The following is a 27,566-nucleotide window of genomic DNA, read 5'->3' as shown; positions in this document are numbered from 1 at the left end:
TGAGTATCTTTTAAAATTAATTTTTAATTTTACATACTTAACTGGAATACTTTGTTTCATGTTAGAAGAGGGGGAATTAGAGAAAGAGCAGAAGGAGAAGAGGAAGAGGAAGAGGGAGAGCAGGAGGGAGAGGAGGAGGGAGAGGAAGAGCAGGAGAAGGAGAGGAGGAGGAAGGGATCTGCCCAACCGCAGGCTCTCATGGGGAGACCCCGGGTGGTGGTGTGTGGTCCTCTCCCCACATGCAGGCACATATGTGGACGTAGCTCTCCAGGTAGCTTTCCCAGATGGGAGTTGTCGTACTGTTGCCTCCCTTCTTCAGAGTGCTCCCACCACCCCTCATCACTCAAGGACGATATGAAACACTTGCTGTTTTCTTCAATCAGATTTCACCAAGATGGAACTTTCTGGAAGAGGGGAAGAGCCTCCTTTGCCCTGAGGGCCTCATGGTAGAATGGTCTGGGGCCTGATGCCAGGCCTCCCCTCTACTCAGTTCCTCCTCCCTGCTAGTGCTCCTCGCTTTCTGTCTAGTGCTCAGTGATCAGAGCCAGGCAAGGCCGCAGCAGGGTCCCTTCCCTCTCTAGTGCTACCATTCAGACAGCACCAAGGTTCACAGACGCCTGCTCGTGTGCAAGGATGTCACTGGGGACGCCCGATTCTACCCTCACAGCACCCCCCCCCCCCATGCAGCTCAGCTCAAACACAGTCCTCAAAACTCCAGATTCCTCTTCTCCCCTCAAAGACCCGTGCTGGAGGGGCAGACCCCAGTGATCTCCTCTCTGGGGGATTCTGGGAGGGCAAAGGTGCCTGGCATCTTGTCAGGCAAGAGGGACTCATGGAGATCCCTCAGCTCTGGCAACCATGCAGGTGACCCTGCTGACAGGACCGCAAGGACAGGCAGGGTTTCGCCAGCCTTCTAAAGGCTAGTTTAAGGGGGTCAGAAGTCAAGTGAGTTAAGCAACCAGAGCAGATCACACTGAGGCTACAGTGTGGCAGTGGAGTCTGGGGTGCTATCAGCTGTCAGATTCTCAAGTCAATTTCTAGTCTGAAAGGAATAACATGTTTACTCACAAAGGAAAAGACACAAAAGCAGGAGAATGAAGATGGGAGGAGGCAGACGGGCTCAGCCCAGCCTGCTGCCTCGGCGACCTGTGTACTCTTGGGCGGGTCACATCTCCAACAGAGCCCTGTCCACTCCCGCTACACACAGCCACAAGCACACCACCTACCCTCTCTCCCAAGCCGACACCCACCCATCTGTTCATCACTCTCTTTGTTCACTCAAGTCCTGGTTGAGCAGCCTGAGCATGAAGTCTGAAATGCTCCCAAATGCCAAACTTTTCACCCACTAACATGACCACACCGTGAAAATTCTGTGCCATGAAACTTTGTTTCATGTGCAAAATTATTTAAAATATGGCATAAGATTACCTTCAGGCTCTGTGTATCAGGTGCATAGGCAAATGTAAATGAATCCCATGTTTAGTCTTGGGTCTAACCCCAAGACAGCTCATTATACCTGTTCAAATAATCCAAACTAGGAGAAGAAATTCCAAAATCTCAAACACTTGTGGTTCCAAGTATTTCTGATAAGGGTTACTCAGCCTGCATTATCACCTGCCCCTGACGCCACGCCTGGTGCTGGCTGTGGAGTCTGTCTTCTTGGAACAGTGTTCCAGTGGAGACAGGCAACAGGGTGGATGAGAAGTATAAACGAATTCTCGATTGTAAAGAAGATAAGAGAGAGAGAAAGTGGAAAGATGGCATGAAGGGAACGTTTGAGAAAGTCTGCTGCTTCAGCGGACACAGAGACCCTGGGGAAAAACACCAGGGGGGAGGGGAGATAGCAAGTGCAGGGCAGCTCAGCTTGTGGGGATCCAGCTCAGGCTGTTATGAAAGCCAAGGCCAGGCTTTGGTGGAGCGTGTGGAGCGTGTGGAGCTGGTGGGAGGGGGTGGGGGCAGAATTTGAGAGATGTCAGGGGACCCAGATCTCCAGAGTTCTGGAGGTGGAGAAGGAGAGTCTGGGCTCAGCCCGAGAGCCATGGGGAGCCAGCAAAGGCATGCAGTCTGATTGGCACCCTAACCCATCTGTCCAGCTGTTGCCTCGTAATGATGAAAACTGGGGGCTTGTAACTTGGATGGAGCCGAAGTCAGGGTCATTACTGTAAGTGCAAGAGGCCTGTGGTGGAACCACACAGGAAGGAACCACAGGCTGCTGTGGAACACGGCTGAGCGGGAGGCGCAGTGGAGCTCCAGGTTGGAAACGAGGAAGGGATAAGCCTCTGGGCCCGCGAAAGCCACGCTAACACTTCACTTCATTACAGGTGTCACGGGACGCCGTGGAAGGGGGCAGCAGATGGGGCATAGACAAATTGAATTCATTCTAGAAAGAACCATGTGGTGGCTGTGGGAGGATGTGTACCAGGAACCCAGAGTCCACCCTGTGCCCCCAGGCTAGCTGTTCAGCTGCAGGTGCCTGGGAGCAGCTCTGAGCACCCAGGAAAGCAGTATGGACAGCCTTCTGTGGACGCTGTATGGACAGGCTTCTGTGGATGCTGTATGGACAGGCTTCTGTGGACGCTGTATGGACAGGCTTCTGTGGACGCTGTATGGACAGGCTTCTGTGGACGCTGTATGGACAGGCTTCTGTGGACACAGTATGGACAGGCTTCTGTGGACGCTGTATAGACAGGCTTCTGTGGACGCAGTATGGACAGGCTTCTGTGGACGCTGTATGGACAGGCTTCTGTGGACACAGTATGGACAGGCTTCTGTGGACGCTGTATGGGCAGGCTTCTGTGGACGCTGTATGGGCAGGCTTCTGTGGACACTGTATGGACAGGCTTCTGTGGACGCTGTATAGACAGGCTTCTGTGGACGCAGTATGGACAGGCTTCTGTGGACGCTGTATAGACAGGCTTCTGTGGACGCAGTATGGACAGGCTTCTGTGGACACTGTATGGTTCTCCCACACCTCCACAGCCTTCACTTGCTGACTCATCCCCAGGGATTAGCAACCTTTGGAGATGCCCCGCTGCTTCTCGCTATCTCCATGGAGTTGTGCAGCCCCGCTCTCCTGGACTGTGCTCCAAGAAGATCCTTTCTCCCAACTCAGGCCCTGCTCCCTGCCCTGTCCTGCCCCACTGTGCCTGTGAGTGTGTGTCCACAGGCCCAGATGCATATGAGTACACGCCTAAGGGTGGCAGGAGAGGAGAGGCGGAGGCCCTGGAAGGGACCTGCTAGAGGAGGGGCAAGCCCCAGAGCTACAGGAACCTGGCTGTCTGGCAGCCTTGTCGGTTCCCATCAGGAGAACCTTCGCCTTGCAGGCTATTTTATCTGTGTTTATTTGTCTGTCTTCCTGTCTTGCTCGATCTTCTCATGTGTCTGTCTCTCAGCCGTCACATGCTCCTCGGCTGGAGCCAGCGGTTCAGAGACAAACTCAGCCTGCCTCCTTCTCCGGAGGCCAGGCTTACACACGCGAGAACCCAGCAAAAGCAGCTCCTGGGCCTCACAGCACTTCACAGTTTGCATTTCTCCAGCCCACGCAAGAGTCTAATTATATCCCTGCCTGTTCCCAAAGGAGTTTAGTCGCTGGCCCTCCGTTTGTTCTTCACAGTGACATTGTGGGTTAAGCTGGCACACACTTAGCTGGGGGCAGCTGAGGAATCCAATGTCAAGGTCACGGAGCCTGTGTGTGCACGGATGTATTCTGTGTGCAGAGGTGTATGCATATGCACAGGTGTGTGCTCAGGGATATGTGTGCCATGTGGTTGTGTGCGTATGCACACGTGTACATTTATGAACACGTGTGCCTTTGTGTGTGCACATGTTTTTGCATGCACATATGTGTATTCATGTGTGTTGTGCATGTGTGTTTGTGCATGTGTGTGCATGCATCTGTGAAGATGTCTTTGCATGAACCCATGGATGTATATGTGTGTATACTCATATAGGATGCATATACCTGGGACATGCATGTATGAGCATGCATTAGTACATGTCCACAGTGTACATATGTGTGTGTGCACACATATATGTGCAAGCATTCATGTGTACACATGTGTGTCCTTTGTGAGTATGCATGTATGCATTTATCAGTGTGTATGCATTGATGTATGAGGTGTATGCCTGTGTGGACATGAATCCCTATGCAAGCATGTGTATGTGCATGTTTGCATATCTGTGTGTGCCTGCATGCGAGCTTGTCACGAGCATCTGTGGTTTTCATTGTGCATTGGCACATGTGTATATTTGTGTCAGTGAGTATGTATGTATGTGAATTTGTGTGCATGTATGTACATGTTTGTGGATGACTTATGTTCGTGTATCTGTGCATACATGTACATGTGTATTGGACATGAATGTATGTGGGCACATTTGAATGTGTATGTGCCTATGTATACACAGTCATATGTCCTCATTGTGCACCTGCTTATGTGTTCATGCATGCATGCTCGCTCATATGTACCTATATACTTTTGGATGATAGTTCTTGTGTGTTCACACATGGATGTATACATGTGTAAACACATCCATGTGTGCACATATATGTTGTCAAATGGTTATGTGGGTGCATTTACCTGTATCTGTGTGTGCATGCATGTATCACCTTCTCACATGATTTTATGTGTGCCTGCACACATGTGCATACACATGCTTTCATGTTCTTGTGTGTATTCCTGTGTGCACACATGCTTGTATGTGTTTGTGTGCGTGTGTATCCATGTGTGTGTGTACACGTGCATTTGTGTACACGTGCTTGTGTAGGGGCTAGGTGGTGAGGGCCAAGTGACCCTCACCCTAACCCTGTCATGAGGACCTGGGGTTGTGGCACAGAAGCAAGGGGCTGCTCAGCTGCCAGCAGGTGACAGGATGACTTGAAGCCAGAGCTGCAACAAAGGAGGAGAATAGGGGGGACAACGAGGCTTGGCAACCGCTCTCCCAGCTGCTCTGGGTTTGAAGCAGGGCCACTGTGCTGGCTCCAGCACAGCGCGAACAGGTGGCCGCAAGATTGGCACAGCCAGGAAAATCCATCTTGTGGGGGCCAGAGCACAGCAGAACAGTGGAGAGGGGAGGGGAGGCAGGGCTGAGGGGAGGGGCTGCAAGGAGGAACCCCACCTCTTGTATGACCCCTCCCCCACACTGATACCTGCTACCTCTGCCCCTCCAAGCCAAGGTACTCAAGAGCCTTCAGAGACAGTGAGCTGCCCTGGTCCCCTCAGCAGTAGGAGCCCACAGGACGACTGCCTCTCCTCTTCCCTGACGTCTATAGCTTTCAGCTAACTAGTACCAGCGGGGCTGCTGACACAGAGAAAACTAAGTACCTTGGGTGAAGGGAGAGGCACTGAGAGCTCCCTGGAGGGCTCTGAACCCAGCACCAGTAGCCGTCGGGACTGAGTGTCCTCAAGTCATGCTAAGGGGACAGATGACTCAGCCTGTATTACAGTTATGTGAACACTGTCAGAGCCCCCTGAGTTCTGTCCACGTGGAACTTACCTATTAGGGGACAGGTCAGAGTCACTTCACATAGCATCGGAGTAGAGAGAAATAACCAAACATTGCTAGAGGTAACTAGGGCTGGTCTTCTGGGTGAGGTGGCCAAGGGGGACTTACCTGAGGACTGTCTGTGGGGTGAGACCTGAATCAAGAGCCCTTCATAAGACTGGACAGAGTACCAGAAGGAATCACGCGCACAAGACCGGGAGCCGAGATGATGTCGGCCTGCTTGATGGGCAGAAGGAAAAACAGTGAGGTTGGGAGCAAGCAGCCCCTGAATCACGCGAGGCTGGCTGATGGCCATGGTAAGGTGGGTGAGGTGTGGGCAGGGTCACCCAGGGACCAGGTAGGAGTGGCTGCTGCTGGCCGAGCGAGAAGGCTGTGCTGGAGGCAGGAGAAACACATGGTGAGAAGAAGCTAGATTTGGAGGCTTCTAAGGGACAGTCCTCAAATACCTGCTCCGGAGGTGGCTACGTGGGTAGAAGGAGGGTCAGGAGAATTAAAGCCAGTTCAGATTTGAGCTAAGGGGTGCATATTTCCTGGACTATGGAGGTCTGGTGTTCTTCTGAAGGAAGGTTGGAACGCCAGACCTTCACTCTCTTCTCCACAACACACGCTTTAAGAGATTCTCACCCTGCCTCTTAGGCCAGCAGAGCTGGAGCAGTACATCGGCCCCTGAGGTGCGCTGGAAACCCAGGGTATACACGTACGCTGTGCACACGCCCTGACTGCTCCCCTGGGCACTCTGAAGAAGTTTGTCCCTTCTTTGAGATGGACGGCACTTTACAACCTCCATATGCTCAGCTTTCTTTTTATTATTTTAATTTCTAAATACTTGGGAAACTTTCCAGCCCTGGCTTCTGCTGTGATTCTGGCGCCAGCAAACACACTTGCTCCCCCACCGCACCCCTTCCTTCATCCTAGCCATAAGGACTTCTCCCAACACAGGGCTGAGGGAGGCTGGGATTCAGGGAGAGAGATCCAGCCAATGTTCCTGCCCTTATGTCTGAGCACAGACACAGCCCTCTGGAGGCCGTGCAGCAGCAGAGGGCTAGCCTGGCCTGCCATGGGGCCCCGCAACAGAGGAACTGCAGGCTTCATCACCCAGCCAAGTCCACATTCACCTGTTACATTAGCCAGACTGCCTCTCTCCTACAGCTGCCTTCCCGTAGGGAATTTCGGAATGTTTTCCCGGGCTCTAATCTTTGTGGACATCCCAGTGTCATCTCTTCTGTCACTGGATCCCTGAGTGTCCTCTGTTACTGGCGGAGTCTCACAATTGGTCTGCTGACATATCCGGATGACCGCATCTCGGCTTGCATAGTGCCCATCGATGGGAATAGTGCCTGGCACAGAGCTGGGCAGGAAGGACTTATTGCATGAATGAATGAATGAATGAATGAATGAATGAATGAATGGACTTCTGTGCTTCCTGTTTATCTCCTGAGCCCCCTTCCTGGAGAAGGGACATGGAAGTGTTCCCGGTAAGGCAAGGCTAAGGCCATAGAAGAACAAGATGCCATTTATCATTAGCCAGTCGCATGGGCCAAGCCAATGCTGTGACCTCATTCAACATGTTATTCCCATTTCAGATTAGAGCTGACCAAAGCTCAAAAGAACAAAAGGGAAGGAGGGGCTGAAGAGCTGGCTTGTAGATTGAGAGCTGAGTGGCTTAAACCACCTGTAACTTCAGCTCCAGGAGAGCTGACACCCTCATCTAGCCTCTGTGGGTACTTGCACACATAAGGCTGTCTCTCTCTCTCTCTCTCTCTCTCTCTCTCTCTCTCTCTCTCTCTCAATTTTTTAAGAAAGAACAAAGAAAGCCTCCAAAATCAGCCAGCCAGGCAGCCAGCTTCTGGCTTTCCTACCCAGGAGGTTCCCTAGCCTTTCCTACCAGGCTGTAGAAGGACCACAGATAGATGGCCAATTTTCAAAGAACTGAAACACTAAAGTACACTTGTCACCACACTGTTGACACTTTGATGGCTCAGAAAGTGAGTTCAGAGGCAGCTGGTGCACCTCCAGGGAGTCCTGACCTCCTGGCATGGGGTGGCAGCTGTGCAGCGCTGGGTGCCAATTAAGGTCTGGGACCCCGCATCACTGTGCAGAGGCTGCTTTAAAAGTGGGGGGTGCGTCCCACTGTGCACAGCCTCCAACAGGGAGCCTCCAAAACCAGCCTCCACCAGGAGGGGCTGGCAGCACAGCCCATTCTTTGGAGCTGTGCTTCTGCTCTTTGTCTCTGCTTTAGGCTCAGCGCTGGCCATTCCTGCTTCCTGCTTCCTGCTTCCTGCTTCTCCAAACTGCTAACCACCATGGACCCATCAGCATCCTCTGAGTTGTTCCAGCTTCTGGACTTTGCTATACTGCCGGCTCTGTCAGGACAGGGGTTTGTATGCCTGGTTTTGCTAACTCAGGACTCAGCCCAGTGGCTGGCAACAGTGTCACGCCCCTGCAATGAACATTTCTTAAACTCACATCCTTCAAGTCATGCCATCACAGTCACAGTCCTTATCCACCCTACTCGTGTTACTTAAGTATTTCTCTTCCCATCAGCCACCTTTAAAAAACCTAAAGAAATAAAATGTAAAAAGAAGCTTTTTTATCACTGCCGTAAGTGGAAAGCCAATATCACGAGCCATAAATAGAAGACAACTGTTAAAACAAATGCCACAAAACAAAGCAATGCGATGAAATCCGAGCAAATGCCTGGCGCTGCAGAACGTGCCGGGGCTGGGCTGAGGCTGATCTCTTTTTGCCAAATGGGCAAGTGTTGTAAGGCTTTAAAGAAATGCCAGCCCAGACCAAGACTCCTAAGGCAGTCAGTCGAAAGTGTTAGAATCCAATAGGAGTGACCTCCCCGCTACATGATGGCATTCTGGGTACCTCCTAAACTTGTTCCTACCTCCCGGTCCTCATCCTGCACATCGGAGAACATAGATCCTGGAAAAGTCAGAACTCCAAGAGACACATGTAAGAGCTCTATGGAACTCGTGAGTCTTGAATGGACGCGGGGCTAACTCAACTCCAAAGAGCCACCATTTCTCTGGTCCAGAGAAATGACCACCAAGCCCATCTTCCCCTCCTCTCTGGTGCTCCTTGCGACGTTTGCCTGGCAGCAGGCCTTCTGCCACCCACGGCCTTCAGAAGAGTGCTGCCCTCCTGATTCCCGACTCTCCCTTTTGATCTCATGCCACATTTGTAGGATCCTGGGTGTCCATTGCTAGGCAACAGAATAACATAATGAAGTCTCAAAGGGACCCAGGGCCGAAAGGAGGTGTGCTAAGAGGGGGCCACTGTTCACTCAAGGCTGAGCAGAATCTGCTGCTGGAATCCAGAGGACAACTTTGTCCCTGCCTCCGCCAACAGAGCTGGGGGGGGGGGAGAGGCAACCCCACATGCCCTCCTGTGCACGGTGCTTAGCCTGTGCATTTCGGTCTTCTTCAGGACCCTCCTGCAGTTCTGAAAGAACTGAGGTTCTGAGGCTTGACTCAACAGAGGCTCAGTGAGCTTACGTCCAGCCCCGACTCTACCAGCTGCACCACTGATCTGACCAACCCCAGTCACACTCCGCTGATGCCTGGAGTTCGGGCAGCACTTTCTCAAAAGCTACTGGTGTACAGTCTCTACAGGAGACTATGGCCTCTGAGGGGGACTCCATTTTGCTGTGCCTGTGAGGGTGTCCACCTCAAGACCGATGGCACCCGGCTTGTTCCCTCCCCTTGTCTTGCCGCTTTGAGCCAAAGGCAAAGTCTATGGCTGCTAATCAAGGCGTTCAAGACAGCATGGACTGACCTGACCATCATTTAATTACATTCTTTCCTTGCAAGCCTGTCCAGGAAGTACCAGGGGCCTGGTAGGGAACAGCTGGAGCTGGCAGAGTTCACAAGGTCACTGCCCATGGGAGGCCCCAGCCACCCTTGGGTCCCAATGCAGGCATGTAGGGGGTTTCCTATTGCTGGGCATGAAGCTACTGCCACTGCCCGCTGCTCCAAATGGCTCCACAGCCATAAAGCAGCTGAGGAAAAATGACGGCGGGGAAGGGAAACGAGCCACGGAGGAAATTAGCTCTCACTCGGGGAGACCTCGGCTTTCTGCTGACAGAGGACTCTACCCTATAAAGCCAAGAGCTTAAACTCCACTCTTACAGTAATTACCATGCTGAAGGCACCTCTGCCCTTGGCCCAGGCCCGGATGGCCCCTTCCAGGGCACTGAGAGAGACCCACAGCCTAGAGCTGGAGTCCAGGGAGCAAGGGATGGGAGGGAGGTTTGGTGCTGGAGCCGGGATCCCCTTCATAGAGAAGACTATCTAATGGATGCTAGAGCCCATTGTGGCCTTGGGGACCAGGCACTCCACCCTCCTCACTTGACAGATGAGGAGCCTGGAGACTCAGAGAGACTTGGTCACTAAGTGAATGAAGGTCACCCAGTCCAAGACCAGATCAGATCAAAAGAGCCATTTCTGTCAAGTCCTGCCCCCAATATGCATATTTCTTGTAGACTGGGTCCAAGCTAGGCCCAGTGAACACAAAAGACAGAGTGCTGGCCTCAATTAAAACATTGTGTCTTTTTCCTTTTCCTGGTGGTGCCATCCCACAGCAAAGCTCTGTCAGTGTGGGCTCTCTGGCAACAGCTACTCTTAGGGAGCCAGTTTGGGGGATTTTGAAGATGCCCCTACAGAAGGGTAACAAGCTCTGCACATCTGTCAGGGGTAGGCACCCCTTCTGGGGAGGGTCTCTGCCATCCTACCCCTGAATCCAGGCTGCCAAATGGGCGCGGTCACAGGTGCAGATGTAATGTGATGGTTTAGGTCTGGGGTCAGGACAGGTGGCTCTCTCTTGCTTCCGGTCAGGTCACAGAGAGCAGCCTGTGTGGATCCTTGGAGCAGGGACTTGCTGCAGTCATCTGTTTCCTATGTAAGTGTCTTCTCCCCGAATAAAAGCCTATTAACCTATGTTGAGCCTAGTCCCGAGAATCTCGATCCGGGCATCCACACCCAACCGAGCCAGCGTTTGTCTCTGCGCAGCTTGGGACTGCACACCCCCAGCTCCTAGTAGGGACATCTGTTGTTTTTCCCTACAAACATGTCCCTCTCTGTGGACTACGCCTTCCCCTCGCTAGTCCTTGAGCTTCTGAAGATACTGGTCCCTGGGGGAGGGACACACACACCTCAGGATTGGCTAGTGTTGTTCTTATCACCCTGGATACCAGGGCAGTTCAAGACTGTATGGGGAACTCAAAGCCCAATAAAAGAGAAATCAGCAGGAAGAGGGCCTGTTCTTCCCACTGGAGCTGCTGGCCAGAGGCGCAAGGCCAGAGGGGCTCACCGTTTGGGAATGATAGCAAGGCAGAGGTGCCCGAGCCTGCGGCAGGCACACACAGCTTCCTGATGGCTGCCGAGCAGCTAGATGTAGCCAAACCTGAAGTCGGGAAATGAATATCGTTATCCCTCAATTACTCCACAGTTTCACCCCACCTGACACCCCGTACTTTCTGTCACTGACTCTCTCCATGTCTTCCTAATGAGGACCCCTGAACCTGCCTGGGTCTGAGTTTAGTCTGTCTACAAAGCAAAGAGCTAGGTCTTTTTGCTGGGTTTGAAGATTCTGTGGCCTGTCACCCTGGGACTGTTGGAATGAACAAAAAAGGAGTGTGTATACACTGCTTTCTGCTTTCCCGTTGGTTCCAGCAAACATCCCTACCTCGCCACTGGATCTCCGTGGGGGCGGAGGGGGCGTGTATGGACATGGGACCTACCTAAGGCTTGGTCACACACAGCGTGCCATCTCTGACACGGCCAGGATGAGCATGTCATCCTGAAAACCAAGTCCCTCATTTCATCTGGGGTTGTTGAGCCTGTAGGATATAAATCTAGAGTTACCAAGGACCACCATGGAGCGATGGCTGCCAAAGTTTTCTTGCTCATTCTCTTAAAAATATTTTTAAGAATGTGTGTGTCTGCTTATCTGTTTATGCACAACATGTGTGTGGGTGTTCCAGGAGGCCAAAAGGGATAGCAGATCCCCTGGAGCTGGAGTCACAGGTGATTACGAACTGCCAGTGTGATTGCTGGGAGCTGAACCCCAGTCCCCTGAGCCATCCCTCTAGTTTCAATCCCATTGTTCCTTGAGTCAGTCAAAATGGAGCTTCTTTATTTCTTTTATTTTTATTTTTTTGAATATATATGTAAATGTGTGGGATCCATATGTGTTAGGGTGACAGGTGTGCATGTGGAGGCCAGGGGTCCACCTTGGCTGTCATTCCTCAGGAGCTGTATTCATCAGGGATCTCCAGAGAAACAGAACTGATGGAAGGCATGCATATATATGAACATACATATACATGAGCATGCATATATGAACATACATAAATATGAGCATACACATATACAAGCATGCATATATACAAACATAGATATATACAAACATACATGTATATGAGCATACATATATACAAACATACATGTATACGAGCATACATATATACAAACACATGTATACGAGCATACATATATACAAACATACATGTATACGAGCACACATATATACAAATACATGTATACGAACACACATATATACAAACATACATGCATATACACATGCATATACAGACATGCTCATATATGCATAAACAAATACAATGCACATGTATGTGCATGTAACATATAAATGTAAGCATATAAACTAAAAGGAGGTTTATTAGATTGGCTTATAGGCATGGCCCAGTGGCTGTCTCACAGTGGAGCAGAGGGGAATCTGGTAGTTTCTCAGTCCACAAGGCAGGCCGTCTCCACAATCCCAGACCCACACTGAAGGCCTGGGAGATCCCAGGGCAGCTTCGGCCTTTCAGCCTTCCCGGGTCACCACAGAAGCAGTTCTAATACCAGCAAAGGAGTGCAGCAGCAGCAGAGTGGGGGCTTGGCAGCAAGAGTGACAGCAAACTGACAAAAAGCAAGCTTCCTTCTTCAGAGTCCTTTCAACCAGTTGTCATCTCAGAAGGTGGCACCACACTGAGAAGGGGTCTCCCTGCCTCAGAGAACCTGATCAAGAAGCCCCCTCACAGGAGTGCCCAGCCGTTGGCATTCCAGTTGATAAGAGACCCAGGCAAAGGTGGTGGCAAGGTTAGGCGTCACAGGGCCCTCGCTTGTTATTGGAGACACAGTCTCTCGCCGGCCTAGGCTCAGTGACGGGGCTTTCACTGGCCCTGCCATTTCTACCCCCTTGGTTGGTACACTTGAGCCACTGTGCCTGGCCACTTTCACCTGAATTCTGGGGATCAAGCTTAGGGCCTGATTCTTGCACGTCGAGCACTGTTGACCGGCTGTGCTAGCTCCAGCCGCAAACTGGCCTTCGGATTGTTGTGAACCAGGAAGTACTAACTAATATGGAAATTGTCTCAGGAAACAATGATGATACACTGGGTACGGTGGTGCAGGCTCTTAGTCTCAGCACTCAGGAGGCAGAGGCAGAGGCAGGCAAAGCTCTGTGAGTTCAAGACCAGCCTGGTCTACATAGCAAGTTCCAGGACAGCCAGGTCTATGCAGTAAGACCTCTAATAAAAAAAGGGGGGGGAGAGAGAGAGAGACAGGGAGGGAAGGAGGGAGGGAGGGAGGGAGGCAGAGAGAGAATAACAGGTGTGGCATTAGCCTGTAAGCCTGGCGAGCACCTGGAGGTGAAAAGAGATAGAAACAGCAGGACCAAGAATTCCTTCTGCGCTACACAGAAAGACCTTGTCTCAAAAAATAAACAAAACAAAACAAAAAATAGAAACTAATTATATTTAATAAGATGCCAAAGTCATAAATGAATGTTTCAGTAAACAACATAACAAAAGCACAACCAAGAGAGACTGGCCTCCTTGTATGAGCAGACTAATATGTGGGGTAAACAGATGGAGCTTTTATTTTGCTCCTTTGGTATACTCTGTAACTCTAAGCTGCCACATTAGGCTCTGCTCAGTTTTGTGCAATGACTCAGATTTTTTTTTTCCCTCACATGTGGAAAAAACAGAAGGCACCTTCAGCGGGCAGAACCAAGAGGACAGATGAGCATCCTACCTCCACGCCGAGGGCCACAGCGAATGGGACATCTAGGCAGAGCAGGGGCCCTGCCTCAGGGGCCTCATACCCACCTGTTCTGTTCCGGTGCCTTGCCGAGTCCCACACAGCTCCAGGTAGTTCATGCCATAGCCTCCAGTATGGTACCCTCACCCACACATCCAACATGGCAGCCCTGCTGGCTCTGAGCTCCTGAGCATGGCTGGCAGGGCATCCAGTTAGAGGCATGTCACTCAGGGAGAGAACCAAGGCCAAAGTCAACACACTGACTGTAGAGCTCTGTTTATCTCTGTTTCCCATTTGTGTAGAAGGGAAACAAGACACAGACTGCTTTGAAATTCCTCTAAAGGAAGTTGCTGACATCTCTGTCTGTCTGTCTGTCTGTCTGTCTGTCTGTCTGTCTGTCTGTCTCTGTCAGGCAAGCTGCCATTTCCCTGCCCACAAGCTCTCAACAACTACTGTTCTAGGTTGCTCTCTGTTGCTGTGATAAAGTGCTCAGACCAAAAGCAACTTGGAGAGGAAAGAATTTATTTGTCTATGCTTTCAGGTCACAGTCCATCACTGAGCGAAATCAGGGCAGGAACCTGGGGGCGGGATCCATGAAGGATGCTGTTTGCTGACTCTCTCACTGGCTCATACTCAACTACCTTTCTTACACAGCCAAGACCCACTTGCCTAGAGATGATGTTACCCTCAGTGGGCTGGGCCCTCCTGCATTAAGAAAATGCCCCACAGACCAGTCTAGTTGAAGCAATTCTTCAACCGAGATTTCCTCTCCCCAGGTGACTTTGGGCTGTGTCATGTTGGCAATAAAAACTAACAAGGACAGCAAACCTCTTCCAGAAGCACTGAAGCCACAGTCCAAATATCTTGGGGGCTCTCTCCTGCCTGCTTCCTTCTCCAGCTCCAAACATTCTTGCTGTTTGATGCTTCCTGGGGTCATCGGAAGCCTTGTCTGTTCTCATGCTGCACTGTCCTAAAAACCTTGGGGCCATGTGGGAGTATGCTCAGAACTTGTAGCTGTAACATGTAGCAGCCCCTTTGCTCCCCAAATCTACTTGGAAGCCATGCTCATTGCCACCCTTCCAGGGGTGAGCAAACAAGTTGTTAAGGGGGCCAGGGGACTCACTCAAGGCCATTACTGAGTGGAAATGTCCCTGCATCCTATAGAGTTCAGATGGCAACTTTAGAGACGTTTTTAAACAACCACACCCTGTGACAGACAGGAAGACACGGAGCTGAGATCCTGAGGGAGGCCAACGAAGGGGGCCTTCGCACAGGCATGCAGGCTAGACTAGGAGGGAAGTCATAGGCATGTGGAAACACTGTGAAGACACCACACCGGATGCCACTGCCACCCTACTTGGGAAAGGGAAGGAGCAATGTGACAGAGCTGGAAGAGACACAGCAGTGACAGCCACTTGGCAGGTGCTGGTGTGAGAAATACCACCCAGACAAGGAGAATCAGGGAGGAGATCCCTGCCCCGCCCAAGGATGGCAGCCTCAGGCTCATCCTAAACATAAATAAGCCAGGGGACCAGGGAGCCTGGAGTTCAAAGAGGTCGGGCTCCTCGCCTGGGGCTCAGAGCAAGAGAGAAAAGAAGGCAGAGAGCAGGGCAGCGAGAATGACGCGGGATTCGCTTCTGGTTGTTGCTGTAGCTTGAGAATTACAACACCCACTTAAGGCAGTACTCCATAGCTAGCCGTGGTTTCAGATACTCACAGGAGCTTCGAGCCAAATACATTAAACGAGAAGTTCCAGACCCAGAGCGTTTTCAGTCACAACAAATTCAAAACATAAGAAGATGAGGGTCACCAGGGCACAAAGTCTGAGGGCCAGGATGGGCAGGGCACGACACTGGGGGGCTTCACAGGAAGAAGGGGAACATGTATGTAATACAGTTTCAGGCTTGTGGGCCATGGGGTCTCAGGTGAGAAGGGACTACTGTGCCACCGGCTTGGAAGCCATTAGTATAAACTAAGTCTCCCCACTAAGGATAAGGGTCAGGTCGGGCTGTGTCAGTTGAATTCTGTGGGTCTCAGATGCAATGCCTTATCTTACTGTGGATTGCCTGGGTGGCCTGACTTCCCCAGTCCCTCATCTTCCCGAGACACTGGGCCAGTAGGGTGGACCCATCCCAGAGAAGGTCAAGTGTACAAGAAAACACGTGGTCCCTCATGAGGTTGGCTTCAGGTTTATCGCTTCCACCTATCTACGGTTGGCCAAAGCAGCTCCTGTGGGCCAAAGCCAAGAGCTAAGGAAACACACTCTGTGTCAGGTCAGAGCAAGGATGATGTCAGGCAGAGCGAAGCCGGGCATGGTCCAGGTCCAGGGGCCTCAGCTTCGTCACACCTATTTTCCCCACTGTCCTAGACACTGTTCTTTCCTGAGTTCTTTAGATGGATGAGTGAATGAGTGAGTGAGTGAGCATCCCAGGAAGGATGGGCGAGAGCGTATTGCAGCCGCAGGGGCAGCTCCATGCTCGGCTCTTGTCCTGGGGTTTGCAACAGGCAGACACCACGGCTGCGCACTGTGGGCGAGCAGCTTTCAGCTCCAGCAGGAGAGTGTGTCAGGGGCTTGACTCCCTTCTGGGGGCCCAGGGAAGGCTGTGGGGTGCTCCAGCGCCATGCAGGCACCGGGCCACACTGTCTCTGCTGCCTCACCCCTCCTCTTCCAGTGGACTCTTCTTGTCTTGGCCCAGCCCATAGGTGGCTTTTGTAAGGCTCAGACTGAGCTGAGACTTGCCTGCTGTCTCGATGCTTGCAGTCTCCCAGGGGTGCAGTCTAGCAACAAGGGTGGAATGGGGACTTCACAGGGCCTATAGTGGATGCTATACGAAGGCGGAGACAGCATGGAAGCTGGGGCCTGACAACCAAGATGGAATTCACTGGGCAAACAGGTGGACATAGCCTCCAGGAGTCGACTGGATGGTGTGGAACATTCTTGTCCCTGTGTGGGCCGACCATCCTGGAAACTGAGGGGGTTTAGTCTTCTGGAGAAGAGCGTTTGTGAGCACTGGGAATGAAAACACAAGTAACAGGATGGGGCACAGAAGGTTGATGGGGATGACCCTTGTGACTAAGGCCTCTCTTCCTGTCCACGGAGGAACCAGATTTAGCCATGAGCTAGGATTAGCAATTGTTTTTCCTACAAAGGACAAGGCAGTGAAATCCTCAGACTTTTCATATAGCATCTTCTCAGTGCTGCCCTTATGGGTGAAAATCCTCCAGTCAGTGCATCAGTAAGTGAGCATGGCTATGTCCCAATAAAACTTTATTATAATTGTGGCCCCCAGCACATTTGAGCCATGGGCTCCCTGTACCTTGTTAATCCCTGCTGCAAAGGGATCAAGGTAACAGCCTTCAGGCTAATTCTGTCCCTCCAACTTGGGTTTTGTTTGTGTTTAAAAGGCTATGGAACATTTAGGTGGCCAGGTTCCTTAAAGGCTCACAGTGGCAGCCAGCTCACGCCTGGACTCTGTCCTTGGCTCTTTGATTTCCTGAGTTGTCATTTACTCCTGGAGTGCTGGCATTTGTTTGGGGTTTCTTCCCCAGTTTTATTACTGTCACAGAGCTGCCTGGGAACACAGCACTGCAAGCTGGATTTATTCAGCAGTAGGCTGTTGTGAAGGTTACAAGGCCAAGGTCAAATGTCAGCAGGGCTGGCTCCCTCTGAGGGTTGGGAGGGAGCAGGAGTTCCAGGTCTTTCCAGAGTCCTGGCCTGGTGTCTTTCCATTACTTGCCCTTTACCTGTGTTCCGTGTCCAACCTTCCCCTCTGTGTATGGATATCAATCCCATCAGGTCAGAGACCCATTTAATGACTTCATTTGTACTTGACTGCCTCTGTAAAGACCTTGTCTCCAAATAGGGTCATGTTCTGAGGTCCTGGGGGTTAGCACTCCAGTATGCCTTTTTGGGGAGTCAACTCATAACAACCAGGCCCTCCACAGCCTTCTAGTTTCTTCCTCCTATGTCTTCACTGTAAGAACACATGGAGTTCTTGGCATAATTAGATCTGCCTGTCACAGTGCCTTGCATGTGGTGGCAAGAGGTGTCACTGGAAAGGGCCAGGTGGTGAGGAAGCATTGGCCAGGGCAGGGGTAGTAACGCCGGAAATGAGCTGTAGACTCGAGAAGGATTGGGATAGGACTCAGGGCTTACTGAGACCCAGAAGGGAGGAGTGCCCAGGTGTGAGCACTGCTGGGGGAGCCAGCAAATTTGTGAGCAGATTTGGTACCGGGTAAATTACACATTAAGATGCGCAAAGAGATGAAACTCTCCACACAGCTTGTTATAAACAGAAAGAGGCCTAGGTCCAGGCTGGCAGGGAAGAGGAAGGAAGCCATTCAAGAAGGAGGAACTTGGGGAAGCCATAGCCAAGAGAAGGAACTGTATGATGGTTTCAGAGTTCTGAGGTCTGGGTAGGTTTTACCTTTCTCTGTAGCCTTTGCAACTCTTCCTGCAGAAGCTAAGGGAGGAGGAGCAGTTAGAGGTGGGAGCACCAAAGAGGAAGCCATGGTTCTGGCAGCCTGGCAGCCAGTTCAGGACTAAGGGAAGAGGAGACCAGAGCCCATAGGCATGGGATAGGAGTTGATGGCACTCTAGAAAGCCAGGGACTCTGCCCTAGCTCAAAGGATACCCTGAGTACCTGACATTAATTATCAGACAGTTCACAGGGAGAAGGTTCCACCTTCTTCTCTTCACACGCCTGAGAGAGGTGGGCGTCAGGGATTAGTCACTGGCCTGGGGCAGAGGCGGGACCCTTCTTTTCACAGGGCTGTCCTGGCTCAAAGAGCCCTGTCCCCGAGCCCTGCCTCTGAATCCCCAACAGTGGCCACCTGGAGCAAAAACAGACAGAGTATAAGAACCCCCATTTAGCAGGAGAAGGGCAATCAGGACAAGGCTGGCAAGAAAATTTCAGGTAATTGATGCTATTTTCCCATTGACTATGTTCTGCTAGAAAAGATTTTGGTTACAAGGTGTAATCAAATCACACTTAAGAATTCCACTAAAAGATTACTTTTATAATGAGAAAAAAAATGTACTTTCTAAAAGGGACTTGCAGCATAAGCTCAGAGGTCAACTTGGCAATGCCTTTAGCCATGTGATAGGCACATGCTCTCTGAGGAAGCAGTTTCATGGGGGCAATTCGCCCCACAGGTGTGTGGGAGAAGGTGCCCTCTGAAGCCTGGCCTGTGACTGTAAAATATTGGGAACAACCACAGCGTCTTCCATCCTGGGTGGAATATACACATCAGTGGGGCATGCACAAGACGGAATACAGCCCAAGCCTAAAGAAGGCCGCAGAGCAGTGTCTGTGAGAAAGAAGGTATTCAAGAAACACTAAGTGAAAAGGGAAGAGGAAGGGCACAGGGCACAGCAGCACCATGCACACAGACCCCTCAGGGGGACGGCAGTAGGTGACAGGAACACATGCAACTTCCCCCTCACAGCCACAGCAAACCTCACACACTTTGAGGCTTAGATTAGCAGACATTTATTCCTTCTTAGTCCTGGGAGCCAGAAGCCCAAAAAGATACCACTGGGGCTGCATGCCCTCAGGAACCTCCAGGGCAAGATGATGGCTGGTTTCGTGTGCCAACTTGACTGGGCCACAGGGTCACGTATTGTCTGGGCTTTTCGGTGTGCACATTTTGGGGACAAGGTCAGCATTTGAATTGGGGGCTGAGTCAAGGAGCTGGTGCTCCTTAATGTGGGTGGGCCTTGAAGGCTTGAGGAGAGCAGAGATGCTGGCTTTTTTGGCTCTCCCTAACTAAGAGGCAGGGGTACTCCGGCCTGATGCTTCACACTGGGACAGCAGCTGAAGGAGACCATGCCAGGCCAGTGCTGGGTGCCTGCCGGCATTGCTTGACTTGAGGCCGCAGCACGCCAATCTCTGCTAGTGTAGTCAGCTTTCCCTACTAGAACATGCACCTGGGGCCACCACCTTACTAAGAAGGAAGGTTCATTTCACCTTACAGTCCAGAGGTTTTCAATCCATGACTAACTGAGCTTGTGGCAAAGACATGTCACCATGGCAAGAGGTCACCGTGACAAAAAAAGTCACTGTGGCAAGAGAAGGTCACTGTGACCAAAGTCACTGTGACAAGAAGTCATGGCCAGGAAGCAAATAGAAGCAGAAGGGGACAGAGTCCTACTTCAAACACACACACACACTCCTCACACACACTCACACACACAATACACACACTCTCTCTCTCACACACACACACACTCACACACATATGCACACACTCTCTCTCTCACACACACACACACTCACAGACACTACACTCACACACACATTCACCCCTGATTGGGGTCCTCCAAGGCAGAAGTCCTCACTTGCATATCAAACACCCAGGAGTCACCTCTACCTTTTTAAAAAAATAATTAGCTCCCTCCCATTATTCCATTCTCAATATTTTGTTTATTTTTGAGAAAGAGGGATTCAGAGAAATACATTAATTGTTTCTTGAGTCTCCATAAAAATTGTCAGCTGCCCAGCCAGTCATGGTGATTCACACCTGTGACACCTGCCCTCGGAAGGCAGGAGCAGGAGACTGAGAAGTTGAAGGCCATCCTGGATTCTGTATTCATTACTTTTTCCTTCTCTCTGTGTGTAGTTACATACATGTCCATGAAAGCGGTATACACCTGTGCATGCAGTGAGTGTGTGGAGGTCAGAGGTCAACAATTGTCTTGTCAATTGCTCCCGGGTCTCTAGGTGAACATGTATCTCTTGGTTAGGCTAAGCTGTCAGGCTAATGAGTTTCAGGAACACAGACATCTCTTCCTCCCTGGCTCAGGGACTGCCCAGCTGTGCCCAGCTGTGACATGGGTGCTGGGGGATCTAAACTCAGGTCCCCATACCGGTGTACGTTACTCACAGAGTTACTCTTCTCTTTGCTGTAACAAAGTATCCCATGAGAAATAACTCAAGAGAGCCAGGGCTTATTTTGGCTTGAAGTTCCAGTTCATCATGGCGGAGAAGTTATGGCCACAGGGGGTGTGAAGCAGATGGTGACATTCGGATCAGTCAGGAATCACACCTCAGCACACCTCCCTTTTATTCATCCCAGGACGCCCTCAATGCTGCCCCCACCCTCCATTCAGGATTCTTCTTACAGCTTCAAGTTGAACTTTTCTGGAAATGCTCTCATAGAGACACACCGGGAGCTGTGTTTCCATGGTGAGTCTAAACCCAATCAAATTGACAATGGATATTAACAGTGAAGTCTTGGCCTCCAGATCTGGAGAACTTGGGGTGGGGGTGGGACTGACTCAGGGTGTTTCATTACCCAGCCCCCAGACCAGTGGCTGCTGCTTCAGAATGTGGGCCCAGGAAGCCAGAGCTCCTGGCTTCTCGGGAGAAGCTGATCAAGCACAATTTTACGTGAACAATTTAATGCAGAAAGCTGATTAAAAATTTTTAACTGCTGTGTAGGGCAAATAAAATATACTCAAGTCGAATTTAGCCTCAGGCCTCCTTTATGGAACCTGCATCCAACATGTTAGCATTTCAAGTTCCTGGCCAGCCTCCAGCTATGGCCTTACCTTCTCTCTGTGCAAAGCTTGCCCTCCCCCCTTCCCTCCCCCCTCCCATCCCAGCCCCTCCTACCTTCCCATTCTGTTTTGTCCTTTTTCTCCACCCTTGAGCTGTAGTAACAGTAGTAAAGAAGCAACCGAGAAGGAAACCCGGGGAGACAGAGGCTAAAACTGGGCTCGGCTTGCTTGCTTGTGGGGGAGGGTGGGCCTGTCCAGCAGGGCTGGAAGGGGGCAGTGGCTGGTTCCTGGCTGGGCGCCTGGTTGTTTTGGACACTGGTGTCTGCAGACTGTTCTGTTCTCAAACTAATGATGCCATTTTTAGTGAGTCATTAGGATATTCATTAAGAGTTGTTAGCACACCAAAACAGTGTTGGTGAGGGCTGGCAGAGGGCGGCTTCCTGGACATTAGCAAGTGTCTGAATTTCCTTGGCAGCAGGGAAGGGACAGGACGACAGGAAGCAGATTCTCAAATGCCATCGATTCAGGGGGCACTGTTTCTTCAGCTTACACATATTGAGCACCTACTATGTGTATGTGTGGGCATTCAGTGTCTTCCTCTGGTACAAGGATGACGGATAAAGTCTCTCTTTGGCTTATCTACAGCCACACTGCTCTTCCCGTCTAAGAAATGATCCCTGGGCCCTGCCTCAGGATCTTTGCACTTACCGTGTCCCTGAGATGGAGTGCTCTCCCCAGACTTCAGCCCCTAAAATGTGTTCTTTCTGGGCTTCTACCTCTGGCTCCCTGTGTCCTACTGGCAAGCCTTGCCCATTCACAGTGTGTGGTCTTAGGTGGCTCACCACAGTAGCCTTGCCCTACCTTTGCTTGTTGTTTTCCTTTTTCTCCCCCAATCAGAGTGTCGACTTCCTGAGCTCCGAGGCCTGATCCCTCGGTCCCTGCATCCCAGGCTACAATCAGAGTCCCGGGTGGGCCCATGCATAGTAGGTACACAACTGTTTGCTTAGCGCAAAGGGAAGGAAGACTCAGTCTCATGCTCTCCACCCAGGTTGACAAATGGCCTGGTATATCTGCCCCGCAGTAAATCTCCAAGTAACACTGCCCGTGGCTTTTCGATTGCTGCAGGAAGACCACGTGAGACAGCTCCCGAGTCTCCTCTGCAAAGGAGTCCTGTGCGGGAGTGCCAGCGGCCAGCCCCGCCCGCCCCATCTCTGCCCGGAGTATGCCTCAGGTGCTGGCGGCAGCGGGCAGGGATCAGGCCTGGCGTCCCGGGGCCAGGCTCTGCCAATAGATTATTTCTCTGAGTAATTAAGATGGAATTAAAAATTAATTCTTTCCTTCAGCTTGATTGCATTTCAAGGGATAAACCGGGTGTTACGGCTTCTCTGCGGTTTTTCTACCTAAACTCCGCTGGATTGTGAGGTGAGAGAGGGAGCTGGGATCTGCCCCCAGAGGAGGAACGGGAAGCTGCGGTTGCTCTGGCCCTCACGGAGGACTTGGAGGCTCGGTGTTCGCCCAGGACCCTGGTTCTGGTCTGCTCGACGCTGGGATGCCAGGACTCAGACCCTGTGTGCTCCGGGGCTGAGAACCGGCGCCCACAGGCTCTGCATGGATGCTTCTTCCTCCCTTCCCGGAGCCCAGAGTCTCTGTCTGTGAAAGGGGTGGGCCACCTGCCTCCTCAGAAAGGGAAGTTAGTCCAGGGCACAGACGCTGCACACATCTCCCATTCCCCCCATGCCAGCTGCCTTTCTTTAAGAAAAGTTCATTTGCCGGGCGTTGGTGGTGCACACCTTTAATCCCAGCACTGGGGAGGCAGAGGCAAGCGGATCTCTGTGAGTTCAAGGCCTGGTCTGGAGTGAGTTCCAGGATAGGCTCCAAAGCTACACAGAGAAACCCTGTCTCAAAAACACAAAAATAAAGGGGGGGGTGTCAATTGTCTGTCACCAGGTCATGCAGCCCCACAACTCAAAGTCAAAAGGTGAAAGAGCTTGTTTGGGCAGACATGACGGCTCTCGTTTTATAGCCTTAGCACTGGGGAGGCTAAGGCGTGACATGCAGGACCTACAGGAAAATGACTGCTGAACTTGCCAAAACAAGATGGAACAGTCCTTCAGGGTTCCTGCTTCATGGAAGAGTCTGCCAGACACTCCGCAGGACACAGAAAAATGACTGACAAACTGCCAATACAGGCAGACAGTTTCAAATTTCCTGCCTCACTGAGAAGTCTGCCAAACACACTATGGCCTGTAGGCTGAAGATGGATGCTCCAATGTTACCAAAGAACTTTGGGAGATTGTCCAGGCAGTGAGACATCTCTGTCATTTCTAGAGTGCTTACAATGTCCTTCCTGTTTACTTAGGTAATTTCATATCCTTCTGGGGTCTTTGATGGAGTTAAAGACAGATAGGTACAATTATAGTTTTCCTTTAGTTATGATAAAAGATAAGTTAGATATGGAAATTTAGAGTCACAAAGATGATAGTGCCACATGAGAGTCTTTACTCACAAGAAAACACCAACAAGAAAACACCAACTGCCTGGCTACAGTGCGCGGGGCACCAGCACAGGCAGTTGGCCTCATCTGTTTCCTGTTTATCCTTCCAGAAGCATTGTGTGCACCCACAAGAAAACACATTTGTGTCACTCTTTCCCACTCTTCCCCAGGAAGGAAGTATTCTAGGTGCATTTTCTAGCCTGGTTTTATTTGTTTTCCTCATAACACATTTCTGTGCACAGCGTGGCTCCCCAGCTGTTCCCACATCTGGACAGTCACCCACTGCCTGGGTGTGTTTAGCCAGGCCTCTGCTGGTGGTCATATAGCAGGCTCATATTGTTTCCAATATCTTCTTGCTGCAAACAGTTGTGCAATAAATAACCTTAGACATAAGTCATTCCACTCTCACAGTCTCTATCTCTAAGGTAAATTCCTAGAAGTGAAATTGTTGGTCAGAGAATAAACTACATTTGTTAAAAATAAAAAGTGTGCACAGCAGAGGGAACGGATGAAACAAGAGCTGGGGAGCATTTGTAAACACTGAAGCCGATGGCCCGGGGGATTCACTATAGGATCCGTTCACTCTTATGAACATTTAAAATGGACATGGTTTTTAAAATGTAAAGGGATAGATGCTCCTTTCCATATCTTTCAGGAAGGATTTCAGAACTTGTCTCTCCATCCACACAAGAACAGTGCCAAACAACTCACCTGCCATCCATCAGAGAAGTAAGTGCACAGCGTGGCCCTGAAGAAGGGAGACAAGAGGTGAACCAGGCAACCACAGCCCCAGAGAGCAGACAATGGCTAGCAGCGCTGCAGAGCCCTTCATCCACTAACAAGGCTCATCGTGGACAAGTCTGAGAGTTAAAAGCTCTGTAGGCCCAATTTAGAGGACGTTTGTGATTTTAGCTCTATTAGCTTCTTAAAGTGTAGAGTAGAGAAAGCATCCCATGGCTCTTGCTGTGGGAAGGAGAAAGTAGCCATTTTCACACACACAGGGCTCTCTAAGCCAAAGCAGCCACAGGAGAAGCTGCTCTACAGAGCCAGAGTGAGGAAAGGGAGCTCCCAGACTCTAGCTTTCTGCCTTTCTGACCCACCTAAGAGGAAGGGAAGGAGGGAGGGAGGGCAGGCATGGAAGAAAAGCCTGCGAGGAGTATAATCAACTTTATTAAAGCAAGAAGCAGGTTGAACTGGGCAGCACCCTGACTGAATTTGGTTTAAATGCTGGCTCCCTCACCCCCACCAATACCTATCCATTCCCTGACCTCTATTTATAGCCAGCAAAACAGGAAGTGACAGCCAGACTTTCCCTGATCCCTACAGCTTAGCATTTGCTTTCCTGGGTATAATTCTGCAGTCTGCAGCCTGGGCCTAGCGGGCTCCCTACTCTGCCTGGCAGAGACTCAGTTGCTTGGCTACCAAGGTTAGGTTACACCTTGTTTGCCATCAAGCTAGGCTACAGCTGACTGTATATGGAGGCCACTTTGGGCCCAATTTTATCACTCAAAATAATACTAAGGCTGCTTACAACAAATTCATTTATTGAACTTTAACAGAAGTACTGTGAGGGTCACATTCCAGGTCTACTGAAGACTGCACCACAGTCTTCATGCCCCAAACCTTACTACTGCCACCAGTTAAGGCCTTTTACAGTAGTCCCTTTTGTTTAGTTCCTTGTGCTCAGATTTCTTTTTTTGTTTTTTTTGTTTTGTTTTGTTTTGTTTTTCTAGACAGAGACAGGGTTTCTCTGTAGCTTTGCAGCCTATCCTGGCACTCGCTCTGGAGACCAGGCTGGCCTCGGACTCACAGAAATCCGCCTGCCTCTGCCTCCTGAGTGCTGGGATTAAAGGCGTGTGCCACCAATGCCCAGCCTAGTTCCTTGTGCTCAGATTTCTAAGAAAAAAAAAAATCTGTAAGCCACACGAAGAACAGAAAGTAAAATGTGAAGAAATAGAAGAAGCATCCGACTGGATTTGAAGGCAGAAGGGACACTGGGGTGATCAAAATAGGGATTTAAAATAACTATGATTACTATGCTAAGGCCTCTAATGCGGGAAGGAGACAAACAGAAACAGATGCGTCACCTGAGCCAAGAGCTCTAGGCCAAAAAGAACACTAGAAATTGAAAATACTGAACTATGAATCACGTCCAAGCTCGCCATGTTATACTCACGTAGCTCCCACTACCTGGAAAGTAGGAGTTTGGAGCCAGCCTGAGCAAGAGACCTGTCTCTTTGAAAAAAAATCACATCAAACTTCTCTTCAGAAACTATACAAGCAAGTAAAATATTCAAAATGTCAAAAAAGTTGCCTGGTGGAAGTGGAGGGCAGGGTGGGAGGTGACTGGAGAGGTAAACGCTCTGGAAGGAGCTGGCTCCTGAGAGAAGGCCTCTGACTTCTACACATACGCGAGTGCACACACTCATGCACACACGCACATGTGCACACACACACACAATAATAAATAAAAGGCTCTCTCGGGCAAGCAAAAATTGGGGAAATTTGTCACTAGGAAAACTGCCTTACAAGAAACGTTGGGAGATGCTTTTTAGAGAGAAGAGAAATTATATTGGTCTGGGCTTAGGTCAGTGTAAAGACAGGAAGACTATCAGGAAAGGGATAAATGAAGGTTAAAACATGTATTTTTTAATTAATTGCTGTTACAGATAAAAGTTTGCTCAAAATAATAATAGAGACAATGCATTTGATGATTACAGCTCATGCGTGTCATAATAGATGGTGATGAAAGAAAGATGGGGGCAGACTCTGGACATTTTATTACCATGAGGAACCTGCGACGCCCGTAAATCAGAACAGCGGGCTGTGTCTAGTTGTCGTGCACAATGAAAACATATAGCCGACATGCTACAAAAAGAGATGAGACAGAATAGGATAAAATGCTTAGTTAAAACCACAAAGATATAAAAATCGGAACATGGAAAATTGGACAATGAACAGGAAACCGTAAAAGCAGGGCTGATAGTAATCAGCTGTATCAATAACCATGGCAACACCAGTGTATGGCGGCTTTATCCATAGCCGCCTTTCAATAGATGAATGGATAAATAGCCTGTAGTACCTGCAAACAATAGACTATTATTTGGCACTAAAAGGAAATGAGCTATCAGGCCATGAAAAGACCCGAAGGAAGCTTAACTGCATGATGCTAAGTGAAAGAAGCCAATCTCAGGGCATAGACTGTATGGTTCCAGCTCTGGTTGTCTCTAAAAATCAAAGCTTTGAGACAGTGAAGAGAATAATGGCTTCCGGGAATTGGGATGAGGGTGGGGGGTGAGCAGGCTGAGCAGAGAGGGTTTTTAAGGTAGTGACACTACTCTGTTTGATAGCACAGTGGTGGAACGGTGTCATTTTATGTTTGTCCAGACTCCCAGAGTGCACACCGCCAGGCGTGGTCCCTGCTGTGAGCTCAGGGCCTGGTGATAACGATGCTCCTTGTAACACATCTCCTGGCCTGGTGGGAGACGCTAACAACGGGGAGGTTGTGAGCCTAAAACTTCTTCTAAAATGTAAACTTATGGTGGGGAGCTATGTTGGCAAAGCTGAGGAGAACAGGATCCCTTAGGCTGTAGGGATTCAAGAAGATGCAGCAGCTGCCGAACAGTGTGGCAGAGCCCCAAAACTAAAAATGGAACTATCCCGTTGTAATTCCTCATTGGGGGATTTACCTAAAAGGACTGAAAGCAAAGCTCAAGATGGCATCTGTACACACATATTCATGACAGCCTGTCGTGCCACGACTGTCCTCCTGGCCAAGCAACTGCCAACTTGAGGAATTCAGCCAAGCCCACCCCAAGTGGTAAAAGGATCATCCCCACTGGGCTTGTTGACCAGAGGGGATGGGAAGGGTCATGGGACCCTCATCTGAGTGTCTGCCTGTTACGATAAATCTTTCCGCCACCTGCTTGAGTTCTGCTCATTGCGTTAGGGCCCCAAATAATACACAGAGATTTCTATTAGGTACGAATGCTGCTTGGCCAATTACTAGGATTCTCAT

The 27,566-nt window shown here is 50.4% G+C and overlaps 1 protein-coding gene across 4 annotated transcripts; it reads right to left on the bottom strand.

Moving 5' to 3' along the window:
* Positions 1-4: 4 nt before the first annotated feature.
* On the bottom strand, positions 5-27,566 carry LOC107978944. 4 transcript variants are annotated; one of them, XM_035442981.1, is made up of 4 exons: positions 11,249-11,833; positions 10,819-10,911; positions 5,611-5,718; positions 5-2,918 (listed from the first exon to the last, which is right to left on the bottom strand). In XM_035442981.1, exons 1-4 carry the CDS (start codon positions 11,415-11,417, stop codon positions 2,452-2,454), a joined length of 837 nt encoding a protein of 278 aa, XP_035298872.1. In that variant the 5' UTR covers positions 11,418-11,833; the 3' UTR covers positions 5-2,451. The 4 variants fall into 4 exon arrangements, 2 of the variants coding, with proteins under 2 accessions (XP_035298872.1, XP_035298873.1); XM_035442982.1 differs by having other exon boundaries at positions 5-404; XR_004769422.1 differs by lacking the exons at positions 10,819-10,911; positions 11,249-11,833 and adding an exon at positions 24,260-27,566.

The sequence above is a fragment of the Cricetulus griseus genome, chromosome 3 (assembly GCF_003668045.3).
Source record: "Cricetulus griseus strain 17A/GY chromosome 3, alternate assembly CriGri-PICRH-1.0, whole genome shotgun sequence".
Lineage (NCBI taxonomy): Eukaryota > Metazoa > Chordata > Mammalia > Rodentia > Cricetidae > Cricetulus > Cricetulus griseus.
Note: the sequence above shows the minus strand (reverse complement) of the source record. Positions and strands in the feature narration are given on the sequence as shown.